General features: G+C 57.9%; 1 protein-coding gene across 1 annotated transcript in view; it reads right to left on the reverse strand.

Moving 5' to 3' along the window:
• ZFR2 (zinc finger RNA binding protein 2) overlaps positions 1-16,398 on the reverse strand; it is a 43,267-nt gene that overhangs the window by 15,872 nt on the left and 10,997 nt on the right. The window contains 13 exon segments of the mRNA XM_078359587.1: positions 982-1,015; positions 1,018-1,171; positions 2,224-2,347; positions 3,101-3,236; positions 3,782-3,893; positions 4,857-5,026; positions 7,107-7,284; positions 9,567-9,666; positions 9,668-9,738; positions 14,683-14,924; positions 14,998-15,057; positions 15,060-15,230; positions 16,177-16,306. Of these exon segments, the coding sequence (XP_078215713.1) occupies positions 982-1,015; positions 1,018-1,171; positions 2,224-2,347; positions 3,101-3,236; positions 3,782-3,893; positions 4,857-5,026; positions 7,107-7,284; positions 9,567-9,666; positions 9,668-9,738; positions 14,683-14,924; positions 14,998-15,057; positions 15,060-15,230; positions 16,177-16,306 (1,682 nt within the window).

Here is a 16,398-nt window from a genome sequence, read left to right on the forward strand (position 1 = left end):
AGTCACTCCCCGAGGCAGAGACGCCCTTTCAGAACCACACTCGGCTTCCTTCTGCGGATGAGGAAACCGGGGTTTACAGAGACTGTCAATTCCGCATCAACTACGTTGCTGTTGGGTTTTTTTTTTTTTTTTGAGACAGTCTTGCTCTGTCGCCAGACACCAGGCTAGAGTGCAATGGCGCACTCTCCGCTCACTGCAACCTCCGCCTCCCGGGTTCAAGCCATTCTCCTGCCTCAGCCTCCCGAGTAGCTGGGACTACAGGCGCGCGCCACTATGCCCAGCTAATTTTTGTATTTTTAGTAGAGCGGGGGTTTCACCGTGTTGGCCAGGATGGTCTCGATCTCTTGACCTCGTGATCCGCCCGCCTCGGCCTCCCAAAGTGCTGGGACTACAGGCGTGAGCTACTATGCCCGGCCTTTTTTTTTTTTCACATGGAGTCTTGCACTGCCGCCCACACTGGAGTGCAGTGGCGCCATCTCGACTCACTGCAACTTCTGCCTCCCAGGTTCAAGCAATTCTCCTCCCTCTGACTCCAAGTAGCTGGGACTACAGGCGCACACCACCACGCCCGGCTGATTTTTTGTATTTTTAGTAGAGACGGGGTTTCACTATGTTGGCCAAGCTGGTCTTGAACGCCTGACCTGGTCATCCACCCACCTCGGCCTCCCAAAGTGCGGGGATTACAGGCGTGAGCCACCGCGCCCGACCCAAGAACTACGTTTTTAGATGCGCCTTCAATAGCAAAGGGAACGCTAAGGCATTAGAACAGCACGGATCACCGCTTCAACTCAGACTCGATCAGCGCCCAGAAGCTCCAGCTCTGAGATCTGGGAACTTCCCGCTCCAGGGGCTGGAAAGCTGCCTGGGCCACCGAGGGCTCCAGGCCCATCAGAGCTGGGGGTTCCTGCAGGGTCTCGTCTGGAGGAGCTGACCTCTGTCCTGCCTGAGAGCCGGGCCCTGGGGAAGGGGATCTCCAATCACCTGCACGCGCCGCCCTCTTCCTCTCGGTGCCCGGGTCCTCCTTGGCCAGCGTGTCGGACACCGGCTTGAGGGCCTGCTCGGCATGGGACACGGCCCTCTGCACGGCCAGGAGCTCCTGCTCCATGGGGTGGATTGCGGCATGCCTGCACGTGACTTGCTGGTCCCCACTGGACACCAGCCACTGCCTGGGCTGTGGGGAGAGGCTGAGCACGTCAAGGGTGGGCTGTGGGGAGAGGCTGAGCGCGTCAAGGGTGGGCTGTGGGGAGAGGCTGAGCGCGTCAAGGGTGGGCTGTGGGGAGAGGCTGAGCGCGTCAAGGGTGGGCTGTGGGGAGAGGCTGAGCGTGTCAAGGGTGGGCTGTGGGGTCTCCTGGGGAGTGCTGGGCAGGTGCCCAGCTCGGTTACGAGGCAGCAGCGTGGCCAGGTGAGAATCCAGCGCACGGAGAGCCCCGGGGTGGGGAACGGGGAGGTGCCTTGGGCTGCCCCTGATGGCTACAGGAAGCTTGGATCTGAGCAGGGTGGGGGACTGAGGGGATCCCCACCTTTGGCCATATTCTTACATTTCCAGACCAGAGGCTTTTGAGTCAGCCTGGGAACCTGTTCCCCACAGCAAGGTTCCCACTTAGGCCGGGCGTGGTGGCTCACGCCTGTAATCCCAGCACTTAGGGAGGTCGAGGCGGGTGGATCACCTGAGGTCAGGAGTTCCAGACCAGCCTGGCCAACACGGTGAAACCCTGTCTCTACTAAAAATACAAAAAATAGCCGTGCATAATGGCGGGCACCCATAGTCCCAGCTACTAAGGAGGCTGAGGCATGAGAATCGCTTAAACCTGGGAAGCAGAGCTTGTAATGAGCTAAGATGGCACCACTACACCCCAGCCTGGGTGACAGAGCGAGACTCCATCTCAAAAAAAAAAAAAAAAAAGGTTCCCATTGACCTGGGGTCTTGGGCAGGTGCATCTGAAAAGACACAGTGGTGGTCACAGAGGCAGGAGGCTCCCCAAGGGAGGTGACCACCGGGGCTCCAGGAAGCAGACAGGACCTGTGTGTCCCAGCGGTAGGGCCTGGGGTGCTAGGGCTCCCATCTATGGCGTGGGGGGGCGTGGGCCGTGGCAGCCCATCCCCTCAGTACTATGTGGGAGCCTGGGATGAGGCCGGGGCCTCCTAAGGAGGTGTCCACTGCCCCGGGGGGTGTGAGGTCACCCACATTTTTGCACAGAGGACAAACCCACCCCCCGTACCTACCAGGAATGGGGCACTGGCAGGTGGCCCCGGCCTGTCCTTGAGCAGAGGCTGGGCCCAGTCGGGCGACGTGTGGGGCAGCGCATGCGACTGCTCGTCCTGGAGCAGTGGCTCCTCCTCCAGCCGCCTGTGGGACAGAGACGGGACAGATGCAAAGTGCCAATCTAAGATTCTGGCCAGCAGCAGCCCTCAGCTGGGGTATGTCAGAGACGCAGGGGCCCTGTGCTCCCAGTAAGGAAGGCAGGGCCGAAGCTTTCACCGGGGCTCCACCACACTGCATGGGCGCCTGCTGTATGCACAGAAGACTGAGGCTGGGAAGGAAGGGGGCTCACAGGGTGCACAAAGACACGCCTTTAGACAAAAGAGGCCCAACCCAGGTGGCCGTGGCCCTCAGGAGGTCCTGGACCCCTTCCCAATGCAGATCGGCTGCTGCTGGACACACCAGAGTCAGATGTTCCATCAGAAATGCTCCTGGATAGACATGGGATTCCAGGGGTCAGGGGGACACAGGGAACATCAGGGGTCAGGGGACACAAGGACACCAGGGGTCAGGGGACACAGGGGACTCCAGGAGTTAGGGGCCATGGGTCACGGGACACACCAGGGGTCAGGGGACACAGGGAACACAAAGATCAGGGGACAAAGAGGATGCCAGGGGTCAGGGAGACACAGGGTGTCTGTGGAGGCCCTGGCGCCCACGTGTCTGGTCTGCTCTGGAACCCTCTCACGCTCCCATGCCAGGACGTGGCCACGGCCCGGGCACCCCACACTGCCAAAGAGCTCACACGGGGGAGCCCCGGGTCTGCAGCGGCAGGCTTCTGGTTTCGGAGGACCTGCCCTCGCTCTTCAGGCCCCCTTGCCAAGACCCGCAGCTGGGCACCTCCTCTCTGCATGCCAGTGCCGCAGCTCCTCCAGCCGCTCCTCCGCCAGGCGCCGCTGCTTCCTTATCCATTCTTCCAGGAGCCTCCGAGCCCAGCTGCTGAGCTCTGTGGCGATGGGAAGGTCGGGGTTCACTTCTGGAAGGAGAGGCCAGGCTGTGAGACAATTGCGTTAGACAGGGGTGCTGGGAGGCTCTCAGGGTGCAGGGAGAGGCCGGGAGACTAGAACCGTTGGGCTGAAATCTCCCAAAGTCTTTTTTTTGAGACAGAGTTTCCCAGTTGTTGCCCAGGCTGGAGTGCAATGGCGTGATCTCGGCTCACTGCAATCTCCATCTCCTGGGTTCAAGCGATTCTCCTGCCTCAGCCTCCTGCGTAGCTGGGACTACAGGCACGCGCCACCACGCCTGGCTAAGTTTTTTATTTTTAGTAGAGACGGGGTTTCACCATGCTGGCCAGGCTGGTGTTGAACTCCTGACCTCAGGTGACCCTCCTGCTCAACATCCCAAAGTGCGGGGATGCCAGGCATCAGCCAGCGCGCCCCGCCCAAGGTGCACTTTGAGACGTGAACGAAAACCAATCACCCCACCCTCTGAGTTCGTGGGATCGGCGGACCAGAGGCCTCCCCGCCAGCGCCCGCCTGGGCCAAGCCGCCCGGACGGGTGTCAGGGATCCCCCTGCTGGACACACCCTGTACTGCAGCCGGTGCCGCCGCCCTGTCACGTGCAGGTCCTTGGCGTTAAGGTCGTGGAAACTGCACTGGCACAGCTTGCAATGGAAGCGAAGCACTCGCCCTTCCTAGCTGCACACCTGAGGCACAAAACACAGCAGCACGTGCACCAGGCACGAGGCCAGGGGGATGGGAGCCACCTCCGCCTCCCAGGTTCAAGCAATTCTGCTGCCTCAGCCTCCCAAAGTGTTGGGACTACAGGCGTGAGCCACTGCGCCAGCCCTTATTTATTTATTTTTAGGGTCTTGCTCTGTCACCTGGGCTGGAGTGCAGTGGCGTGATCTCAGCTCACTGCAGCCTCAAACTCCTACAGGCGCGCGCCACCATGGGAGGCGGGAGGACTGCTTGAGCCCGAAAGTTCAAGACCAGCCTGGTCAACGTAACGAGACCGTGTTTCTACAAAACAATAAAATATTAGCTGGGAATGATGGCTCACGCCTGTAGTCCCAGCTGCTTGGGAGACTGAGGTGGGAGGACTGACGGAGCCCAGGAGGTAGAGGCTGCAGTGAGCTGTGATGGCGCCATGGCACTCCAGCCTGGGCGACAGAGCAAGACTGTCTCTTAAAAAAAAAAAAAAAAAAAGAATCCCAGGCCTACCTCTTTGGAACGCGCAACAAGGTCAACCAGCTCAAGAAGGGTCTGAGCTGCCACTGGCCGGGAGCTTGGCCCCACTGTTCACCAGGCTGGCTTTGGTAGGTCCCAAGGTCCCCCAGGCCCAGGAAAGGGGCTGGACAGACAGGCCTGCAACCTCCCAGGGACTTTCCACTGCCTGGAGTCCTTTCCGCCTCCCAGAGAGGCAGCTCCTCAGGGACCCCTGCTGGCAATGCCTCGGCCTGTCTCTGGCCCTCACAGATCCCTATTCATTCATTTCCTGCTCATATCTGAAATCCGGCACCCAAAGTGTCAAGCAGGGCCGCAGGGGCAGCTCAGGAACGGGGCTGGTTCGTAAACGTCGCTGGGAGAACCCGGGTGAGGTCTCAAAGCCTGAGCCACGGGAAGGTCCTTCCCCGACGGGCGGTCAGGGCTGGTCAGCCTCCACCTAGCTCCTCCACATATTCCGGCGTCACCGGCTTCGCATCAGAGCAACCCTGGGGAGCTTCCTCCGAGTCTCCTCGGGTGGGTGCTCCGGGACCCTCTGATTTGGGTGGGGTTGGTTTCTCCCACTGGGGTTTGCAGGCTGCTGCCTACGGCTCAGGAGGCCCTGAGGGGAAAAACCACGACACTTGTAACCTGTTCCTTGAGACGGTACTGAGGCAGCAGAACACCAGGCGGCGGGGGATGGAGAGCCACCTAGACCCCGGGCTCTGATATGGGGCGGGGGAATGGCCTGGGAGCAACCTCACCCTCCCTTTCATGCCAGCATGTGACCCAGCCAAGAAAAGGCCGATTTCTTTCTTTCTTTCTTTTTTGAGACGGAGTCTTGCTCTGTCAGCCAGGCTGGAGTGCAATGGCGCGATCTCAGCTCACTGCAACCTCCGCCTCCCGGGTTCAAGCGATTCTCCTGCCTCAGCCTCCTGAGCAGCTGGGACTATAGGTGTGCACCACCACGCCCAGCTAATTTCTTGTATTTTTAGCAGAGACGGGGTTTCCCCATGCTGGCCTCGAAGTCCTGACCTCGTGACCCACCCACCTCGGCCTCCCAGAGTGCTGGGGTTACAGGGATGAGCCACCGCGCCCGGCCCAGGAGGCCAATTTCAATCTGTCGGCGGCGAAAGGCTGGTTTTAGGTCTTTGCTTGAGGAACTCCTGACAGCACAAAATCCACATCCCTTAGTTAACCGCTGATAAGTATCTAGGGGACCAAGGCTTGCACTTAACCTGCCCCCGCTGGGCAGAATGAGGGAGCCTCAGGGCAGACAAATGTCTCTGTTATCAGCATGACTCGATGGCTCCGTCTTCAAAATCATGTTGCTATTCGAGAATCAAGAATGCTGAAGCTGAAAACAGACTTATCCCCAGGCCCGGCCCACGCATAGCACGGTGGTCCAGGGCGGAGACTGACACAGACAGCTCCAGTTCCACCTCCGCCGACGACGGCTTCTCCGTCTACTCGCTGGGGCTGGTGTCAACGGTGACTCCAATGAGCTGAGGGCCGGGCACAGTGGCTCACGCCTCACACCTGTAATCCCAGCGCTGTGGGAGGTCGAGGCGGGAGGATCGCTTAAGCCTAGGAGTTTCAGACCAGCCTGAGGGACCTAGCAAGACCCCATCTCTAATAAAAAAAAATACAAAAAGTAGTGGGGATGGTGGTGCGAACCTGCAGTCCCAGCTACTCAGGAGGCCGAGCTGGGAGGATCGCTTGAGCCCAGGAGGAGGAGGCTGCAGTGAGCTATGGCAGCACCTCTGTGCTCTAGACCCGGCGACAAAGACACACACACACCCAGGAAGAAGAGTTGTCGTGGAGGGAAAGCGAAGCCACACACACGTTTACTCCTAGTTACCGCGCGTCGGCTCAGACAGCTGGGGCTTTGCACGCGGGGCAGGCAGGGCCACGGGGAGGGCGCAAGGATGTCACCTTCACTTCCTGGTACTCACATAACTGCTTCTGAGCCCAGTTTGTTCACCGTGAGCCCCAGGGCGTGCAGGGGAGCACAGTGGAGGTGACAGTTCAGGGAACCCTCGGAGTGGGCGGGGGGGCCTCCAGAGAACGCCAGCACCCAGCACCAGCCCAAATTCTACCAGAAGAGGCCGGGCGCGGTGGCTCACGCCTGTAATCCCAGCACTCTGGGAGGCCGAGGCGGTGGATCACCTGAGGTCAGGAGTTGGAGACCATCCTGGCCAACATGGAGAAACCCCGTCTCTACTAAAAACACAAAAATTAGCCCTGCGTGGTGGTGTGCTCCTGTAGTCCCAGCTACTTGGGAGGCTGAGGCAGGCGAACTGCTTGAACCCAGGAGGCAGAGGAGGTTGCAGTGAGTAGAGATGGCGCCACTGCACTCCAGCCTGGGCGACACAGCAGTGAGATGCCATCTCAAAAAGGAAAAACGACTCTATAGGAAGAAATGGCGTTACCATGTTACTGGTTCCGCCTGCTCCCTCTGAAAATGGTCTCAAAGGATCTCTAGGGTTGAGGGTGGTGTGGGCCAGTGGGAGGCCATCCTGCTCTGCCGCAGTGAGGGAGAGACTGCACCAGCCCCTCGCCCACACCCTGGGAAGACATGAAGCCTCCTTTGTGAAAACTGACTGGACGGTGACCGCTCATGAAACTCTCACTAGGCAGCCAGGGCGCCAGTGGGTACGTGAACACGTAGCAGACATGGCAGAGAATGCAGAGACACCTACCCTTGCATGGGGCCTTTGAGGCCACAGGTCTCCTGGCCAGCGCTGGCCTGCTCGGGGCACATGCGCCAGGGCAGGTGGGGGGCATGGCCTTGGCTTCAGCCCCGGGGGGACTCTCCGTGGCCTGGGCAGGCTCGAGGGTGGGAATGGGTTTCCCCAGTGTGGCGTGCAGCTTGTAGACCTGGAAGAGACAGAGCTGGACCCTGTGTGAGGGCCACCCCAAGGCCTGATGGCCTTTTCCAAGAGGTAGGAAGGGCCTCCATGGGAGTGCAGTGGGAGTAAGTATGGGTGGGCCAGTCCCGGGGACCCCATCTCCTCTCTGGCTCCTACTCTCTGGATCTCACCCCCTCCAGAAGGCCCTTCCCACATGCCTGTGACTCCTCTAGCGCTGTGACACCCTCGCCGGCTCACATGGGCTCTCTTCCCCCTCCTCCACCATGTGGGCTTCGAGGTGGGGATGTGTCTCTGCCTCCCAAGCCCCAGGCTAGAGCCCCTGACAGCCCGGGACTCAGCGTGTGTGTGTGGACTGTGTGTGTGCACACATCCCTGGATGCACACCCACGTTCTACACACACATGTGCACGTGATCACGTCTGTATTCTGGCCATGCCCCATTCTTGGCACCCCCAGGTGCAAGGCACAAAGGTTCCACATGCACAGGGTCACTGTGTGTGCGCTGGGGACCCTCTCAGTCACACTCACCGGCTCTGAGTCTCTGAGACACATTGCACAGAATTCCCCTGCACCAAACCTGCAGTGGGCTGCAGGGCCTCCCTGACCCCCAGGCCGAGCTCCAACCTGCAGGTCCGCCCCACCCAGCCCCTAGCTCTCCTGTCCCCCAGGCCAGTGAGTCTCCCTCCCATTTCTCCCACCAACTCCTTCCCTCCATGCCTCCCTGCCCATTCCTCTTTCCCCTGAGGGTTCACACAGGCCCTTAGCAGGCTGTCCTGAGCTGAGCCACAGAATGAGGCCCTGGATGAGCCTCTGGGCAGCTGGGGGAGATAAGCCAGGTCCCCAGCCAGGCCTCCCAGGGTGGTCCAGCCTGACAGCAGAGGCTGCAGCACAAGCCGGTTGTCCCCCTCCCTGCCCTCGGATGGGGACTCCATTCCTTCTTCCCCAGAACATGACATAACCCAGGCCTTTTTTCTTGAGATGGAGCTTTGCTCTGTCGCCCGGGCTGGAGTGCAGTGGCAAGATCTCAGCTCACTGCAACCTCCACCTCCCAGGTTCAAGCAATTCTCCCGGCTCAGCCTTCCCCGTAGCTGGGACTACAGGCGCACGCCCCCACGCCTGGCTAATTTTTGTATTTTTAGCGGAGACAGGGGTTTGCCATGTTGGCCAGGCTGGTCTCGGACTCCTGACCTCATGTGATCCGTCTGCCTCGGCCTCCCAAAGTGCCGGGATAACAAGCGTGAGCCATTGTGCCTGGCCTTACCCGGGCCTTTTTAAGGCCGTAGGGAAACTGATATTACAGCAGACAGTGTGGAAAGCAAGACCCCAAAGGGAACCGGGCGTGTGCTCTCACGGCAGTGGAAGCGCTGTCTGTGGCCGCGCCTGAATGCCAACGCTTTCTTGGAAGTGCAGGTGTGAGTGTCTTGGTCACTTCCTGCTTTTGTGCAATGAGCAGGAGCTCCTTTTACAAGTGGACAGGAGTCCAGGCGCGCGATCCCAGCACTCTGGGAGGCCGAGGCGGGCGGATCACTTGAGGTCAGGAGTTCGAGACCAGCCTGGCCAACATGGCGAAACCCCGTCTCTTCTAAAAATACAAAAGTTAGTCAGGCTTGCTGGCGGGCGCCTGTAGTCCCAGCTACTCAGGAGACTGAGGCAGGAGAATTGCTTGAACCCGGGAGGTGGAGGTTGCAGTGGGCTGAGATCGTGCCACTGCACTCCAGCCCGGCAGACAGAGTGAGGCTCCGTCTCAAAAAAGAATAGTAAAATGAAAAATAAAATAAAAGAGTATAACTGGGCCAGGTGCGGTGGCTCACGCCTGTGATCCCAACACTGGGAGGCCGAGGCAGGTGGATCACTTGAGCTCAAGAGTTTGAGACCAGCCTGGCTAACATGGCGAAACCCCGTCTCTACTAAAAACACAAAAATTATCCAGGCTTGGTGGCGGGAGCCTGTAATCTCAGCTACTGGGGAGGCTGAGGCAGGAGAATCGCTTGAACCCGAGAGGCTGACGTTGCAGTGAGCTGAGATGGTGCCACTGCACCCTAGCCCGGGAGACTGCGAGACTCAGTCTCTAAATAAACGAATGAACGAATGAATGAAATAACAGGAAAACAGTCTGGCTCCTCGGAGATGAGGATGCATGGGCCTGGGCAGCCGGCCCTGGGGCGCGCTCCACTTGGGGAGGCTTTTCTGAGCTCCCTCTTATCTCCCCAGGTGCCTCTCTGGGTCCCAAGTGCTGACCTTGGGCTTCCTCCCCAGGGGTGGGGGAGCCTGGGCCGGGGTGGCACGTACCTTCTGGTGCTTGGCTCCCCGGATGTGGGCCGCGTAGGCGTCCGCCCCAGTGCAGGACGTGTGGCACAGGTCACAGCAGAGCTGCGCCTGCACCCCCTGCAGGCTGCAGGCCTGTCTTCTGGGCCACCTTCTTCTTCCTGTGCTTCTGCCCTCCCAGATGCTCCCGGTAGGTCTGCAGCAAGGGGCGGCGAGAGGCGGCCTAAGAGGGGGTCTGCCCCTCCCCATGCAGCCCCCAGCTCAGCACAGGAACTCGGCGGGTAGCAGAGACCTGCTGTCCCCTTTCCTCCATTGCCTGGTGCAGGGAAGTTCAAGTGTCCCTTTACTTTTCTAATTATTAGTAGTAGTACTATTTTTTTTTTTTTTAGATGGAGTCTTGCTCTGTTGCCCAGGCTGGCGTGCAACGGCACGATCTCGGCTCGCTGCAACCTCCCGCTCCTGGGTTCAAGCGATTGTCCCACCTCAGCCTCCTGAGTAGCTGGGACTCGAGGCGCACGCCGCCACACCTGGGTAAGTTTTGTTTTGTTTTGTTTTTTGAGACAGAGTCTGGCTCTGTCGCCCAGGCTGGAGTACAATGCAGCGATCTCGGCTCACTGCAACCTCTGCCTCCCGTGTTCAAGCGGTTCTCTGCCTCAGCCTCCCGAGTAGCTGGGATTATAAGTACCCACAACCATGCCCGACTAATTTTTGTATTTTTAGTAGAGACGGGGTTTCACCATGTGGACCAGGATGATCTTGAACCACAGATCTCATGATCCACCCACCTCGGCTCCAGAAGTGCTGGGATTACAGGCATGAGCCACTGTGCCCGGCATAATTTTTGTATTTTTAGTAGAGGCGGGGTTTCACCATGTTGATCAAACTGGCCTTGAACTCCTGACTGCAAGCATCTGCCCCCTTCAGCCTCCCGAAGTGCTGGGATCACGGGGGCACACCACCACACCCTATCTTCTTACTATAGACTTCTCAAAATTTTTTTTTGAGAGAGGGTCTCGCTCTGTTACCCAGGTTGGAGTGCAGCGCAGTGATCTCAGCTCACTGCAACCTCAGGAGTTCAAGAACAGCCTGGCCAAGATGGTGAAACCCCATCTGTACTAAAAATATAAAAATTAGCCAGGCGTGGTATTGGGCGCCTGTAATCCCAGCTACTCAGGAGGCTGAGACCAAGAATTGCTTGAACCTGGGAGGCAGAGGCTGCAGTGAGCGGAGATGGTGCCACTGTACTCCAGCCTGGGCGACAGAGCGTGACTCTGTCTCAAAAAAAAAAAAAATTAGCTGGGCATGGTGGCCTGCACCTGTAGTCCCAGCTACCTGGGAGGCCTCCTGGGTTCAAGCGATTCTCCTGCCTCAGCCTCCCCAGTAGCTGGGACTGCAGGTGCCCGCCACCGTGCCTGGCTGATTCAAGCGTTCCTTTATGAAGCCCACGTCAACAAACCCACAGGCTCAGACTGGTAGACATAAGCCTTCTTCATTCTTCTGGAATTCCAGGAGTGCCTTAAGAAAGCATGCTCCATGCATCACACATTCCTGCTGTACACAGACAATTCTGGCTTTTCAGAATTCAACCTTGGAAACCAAGCAAGGGCACCTGCTGCCCCAAGCACGGTCACGGACACTTCCTTCTCAGAAAACTGCTCACAGACAACCAGGCACAGCGGCTCACGCCTGCAATCCCAGCGCTTTGGGAGGCTGAGACGGGCAGATCACGAGGTCAAGAGTTCGAGACCAGCTTGGCCAACATGGTAAAATCCTGCCTCTACTAAAAGTACAAAAAATAGCTGGGCATGGTGGTGGGCGCCTGTAATCCCAGCTACTCAGGAGGCTGAGGCGGGAGAATCGCTCGAACCCGGGAGGCGGAGGTTGCGGTGAGCCGAGATCACGCCACTGCACTCCAGCCTGGGCGACAGAGTGAGACTCCGTTTAAAAAAAAAAAAAAGAAAGAAAAAGGAAAACAAAACTGTAATAGACACAGGGGCCCCACCTAGGGGAAGCTACTGTGAGTCACAGGCCTACGCAGCCGGTACTACGGGGCCCAAAATATCTGATTGTGTTTGGGGAAGCGACAGCCAAGGGATTCTTAGGTAGAATCCCGGGTGTGCTTCTTAAAACCTTGAAACACAGCCGGCCACACACAAGACGTGGCAGGTGGGCCACGAAACCAACACGCCCTGACCATGCCTAAAAGGAATGTTCTGCAGACTGAAAAGTGCTCCTGGGGGCACACCGGGCACTGCCCTCACCTGCAGGCTACCAGCTTAGTGCACTGCAACTCGGGGACGTGGTCGGGTTTCACAGAGGAAAACAGGAGGCGGGAGAGGGAAACGCACACGTTTTACTGTACGGCTGCTCCCTGGAGCTGAGGCATCTGTTTGTCTGAGACAGAGTCTCACTCTGTCTCCCAGGCTGGAGTGCAGCGGCGTGATCTCGGCTCACTGCAACCTCCGCCTTCTGGGTTCAAGCGATTCTCCTGCCTCTGCCTCCCGTGTAGCTGGGACTACAGGCACCCGCCACCATGCCTGGCTACTTTTTGTATTTTTAGTAGAGACAGGGTTTCCCCGTGTTGGCCAGGCTGGTGTCAAATTCCTGACCTCAGGTGATCCTCCGGCCTCAGACTCCCAAAGTGCTGGCTGCTGTGCCTGGCCTGGAACTTAGCAATCTTGAACCTCATAAATATACCACCGATGCAACAGTGTAAGAACACAGGCTTGCACACATGTGCTGACTCGGACCAAGGGAGGCTGCCTGTGGAGCAGAGGAGACTCTGAAAGAATACGCACCAAGATGCTGCCATGCATTCATTTCTGGGTGCTGGGATTATAGGTGGGTTTTTTTTTTTTGTAAGACAAAGGATCTCGCCCCGTCACCCAGGCTGGGGGGCAGTGGTGTGCTCATAGCTCACTGCAGCCTCCGACTCCGGGGCTCAAATGATCCTCCCACCTCAGCCTTCAAAGTGGCCAGGACTACAGGGGCACACCACCATGCCCAGCTAAGTTTTAAATTTTTTTAGACACAGGGTTTCATCCATGTTGCCCAGGCTGGTCTTGACCTCCTAGGCTCAAGCGGTGACCACTGGCGGCAGCGTCCCGAGGAGCTGGGATTGCAGGCGTGAGCCAGCGTGCCCGCTGTCCGTGCGCTTTCTGGGTATACTGCAGTAATCAGTCACGTGGCTTTCAACGCGTCCTGGTCTGATTTCTGCCCTGGTCACTAAAACTCACTCCGATTTCCTCAAAGTACTGACCGTTTCCGAGCCTCCGGGATTTTATGTGCCACACAGAGATGGTAGCCGCGGGGCAGCTATAAGGATTAGATAACCCACGTGGGTTGCGTGGGGGGACTGAGCTTGTCATCCTGGCACTATGGGAGGCGGAGGCCGGATGATCCCTTGAGCTTAGGAGTTTGAGAGCAGTCTGGGCAGTAAGACTCTGTATCTATAAAAAATGAAAAAAAACAGCCGGGCACGGTGGTGTGCACCTGTAATCCCAGCTACTCAGGAGGCTGGGGTGGGAGGATCGCTTGAGCCCAGGAGTTCAAGACCAGCCTGAACAACATAGCGAGACTCCACCTCTACCGAAAATAAAAAACAAATAGCTGGGCGTGGTGGTTTGCATCTGTCTCAGAGCTACCTGGGAGGCTGAGGTGGGAGGATCACTTGAACCCAGGAGGTGGAGGTTGCAGCGAGCTGTGATGGCACCACTCCACTCCAGCCTGGGCAACAGAGCGGGACCCTGTAAAGAATGCCAGGGTCTCTCCCAGCGTGAGATGCAGTGGAGCGCTGCCGGGAAGGTTCCGAGGCAGGGAGAGGGTGATCTGGGGCGGGAGAGTTCCCTGAGTGGGCTGGTCCCCAACCCAGCTGGGTCAGGGGCCCTGATACGGTGCCCTGAGCCTTCTCACACCTCTCCAGAGTCTGCGATTGCCGACTCCGTGTCTCCACCATCAGGGCTTTCTTTCAGAGTATTAAAAACAATAGGAGATCAGGGTGTGTGTTTCGCAAAGACAGCGCTCTAGGGTTTAATTATCCTTCTAGGAAATGAGCCCACGATCTCAGCTGGGTGATTTGCACGTTTACAATCTCAAGCTCATGCATTTGGTAAGGAGTCCTTCATGTGTGCCCCAAACGATCACTGCCATACACAAGCACCGATCACACACATGCCCATGCGTACACTCATACATATGCATGCACACATACACACCTACACATGCATGCACACATACACATACAAACACACGTACACATATACACATACACATGCATGCACACACATGCAATATGCACAGGTGTACACACATGTGTGTACATACACATGCATGTACACACATGCACGTGCATATATACACATACAAATGCATGCGCACACATGCACATGTGTACACACGTGCATGCACACCTGCACACACACTTATACACACATGCACTCTCACTTGCACACACATGCACACACGCATGCCTGTACAAAGTCACACATAAACATACATATGCACTCTCGTGTACACAAGTGCCTGCACACACATGAACACAATCACTTGCACACACACACATATGCACGTACACATACACACATGCATACACATACACATGCACGTACATATATACACATGTATGCAACATGTACACGTGCATATACATATGTAGGCACATATACACATGCATGTACACGTGTACATACATAAACATACATGCACACATGCACACCCCATGTACACACATATGCACACATGCACACACATATATGCACACACATGCACACGCATGCATACATATGCCTGCAGGCACGCACACATGTACACACATGCACGCACACACTACATATACATATGCACTCACTTGCACACCGGCACACATGCAAATACACACATGCACTCGCGCTTGTACACACATACACAATGCACACATGCATGCTTGCACACAGAGGCACACATATAAACACATATGCACTCACTCGTACATGAGTGCTTGCACACACATGAACACACACATACGCACATGCATACACCATGCATGTTTAACACAAGACCTTCTTTAGCAGGTGGAGACCCTGACCCCCGGTGCCCACATTCAGGTTCAGACATGGGAGACGGAGAGGTCTCCAGGCCCTGCCCAGGCGGTGGGGCAGCTGACCTGGGGGCCTGTGCAGCTGATCTTACGGATGTCGCAGTAGTGAAGCTGGGGCTGCCTGGGCCCTGCCTTGGGTGTCGGCAGCTTGCTGGGAAGTGGTGGCTTCGGGTCGGCTCTGGGGCTGCTTCCTGAGCCCGCGGGCGTGGGCAGCGGGGGCAGCTGCTGTGGGGTTCCTGGGGGAGACACGGGCTGCGCTGGAGGATAGACAGGGCTGGCTGTGGAGTACACAGAGGTGTCACAGCGAGCAGAGAGAACAATGAGTGAAGAGGGGAGACGCTGATCCCCCCACCCGAGTTGATGCAAGGGCTGACAGGCAGGGAACACTGGTCTTACCCGTGTAGGGGGTGCAGGTGTGATCGTAGGAGGGCAGGGGGTAGGGGTCACGATGGACGCCGAGGCCTCGGGCTGGATGCCTGTCTCTGTGGGGTAGGTGTAGCCTGAGGACAAGGCGCTTGCTGGCTGCCCAGCCTCCACCGCGGGTGCCTGTCGTGGGGACTGAGTGTGGCTGTGACCGCGGTGGGGGCCGGACTGCCTTCAGGCCTCTTCGGTCCCTAGGGGACAGGCACAGGTCCTCTGCAGAGCCAACCCCCACCCCACTGTCCCCCACCTGCAGATGGACCCCGGGCGCAGCTGGATGGAACACGATAGATGCACAAGCCGGAGCCTTGGGCCAGGTCCCAGCAGCGACTGGCGGGTGACCTTGTGCCCACCTCTCCTTTCCAGAGTCCATCTTCTCCCTCCTGCTATCGGGGAGGAGGGCTGTGGGTGCCCTGGACAAGCTCCTACGTGTCTCCAGCTCCGACACCCACAGAGCTCACCTCCTGCCACCCCGGGAAAGCTGCCTTGAAACAAATGTTAGCTGCATTTTTGGTCCTTGCCCTCCCACGGTCAGGCCGCCACCTAGCAGAGCCCCGGGCATCTGAGCAGCCGGCCCTGATGCTCCCTGCAAACCTACCACGTTAGGCTTGGTTTGGCTTGGTTTGGTTGACAGGGTCTTGCTCTGCTGCCCAGGCTGGAGTGCAGTGGTGCGATCACAGCTCATCCACCTCCTGGGCTCAGGCGAACCTCCTACCTCAGCCTCCCAAAGTGTGGGATTACAGGCATGAGCCATCGTGCCCAGCCTCTACGATGGTTAACATGGAACTTTCGCCAGGTGTGGTGGCTCAGGCCTGTAATCCCAGCACTTTGGGAGGCCGAGGCGGGAGATCACCTGAGGTCAGGAGTTTGAGACCAGCTTGGCCAACATGGTGAAACCCTGTCTCTACTAAAAATACAAAAATTAGCTGGGTGTGGTGGTGCGCACCTGTAATTCCAGCTACTCGGGAGGCTGAGGCAGGAGAATCGCTTGACCCTGGGAGGCAGAGGTTGCGGTGAGCCGAGACTGCGCCACTGCACTCCAGCTTGGGCCAGAGCAAGGCTCCGTCTCAAAAAAAAAAAGATGTAACTTTCATGAGATTTCCCTGTGCTGCGAGGAATGTCTCCTTGCCCCAGCCCCACCCTGCAGATGGCTCACCAGGCTGGCAGAGTCTGCAGCTGTCGTGCACCCAGGCTGGGGGGCAGGAGCCTGGAAGTACGGCCTTTCCTTGTAGCTCCTGGAAGCTGTGGACTGTTGGTAGCTGTAATTGTCCTGTGGGGGGGGGTTCACAGGAGAGGGACAGAGAGTGAGGTGCGACCCGCCCTGGCTACACTGACTCTGCACGATGTCCTTCCTAGATTCCG

This window comes from Callithrix jacchus, chromosome 22 (assembly GCF_049354715.1).
Source record: "Callithrix jacchus isolate 240 chromosome 22, calJac240_pri, whole genome shotgun sequence".
Taxonomy (NCBI): domain Eukaryota; kingdom Metazoa; phylum Chordata; class Mammalia; order Primates; family Cebidae; genus Callithrix; species Callithrix jacchus.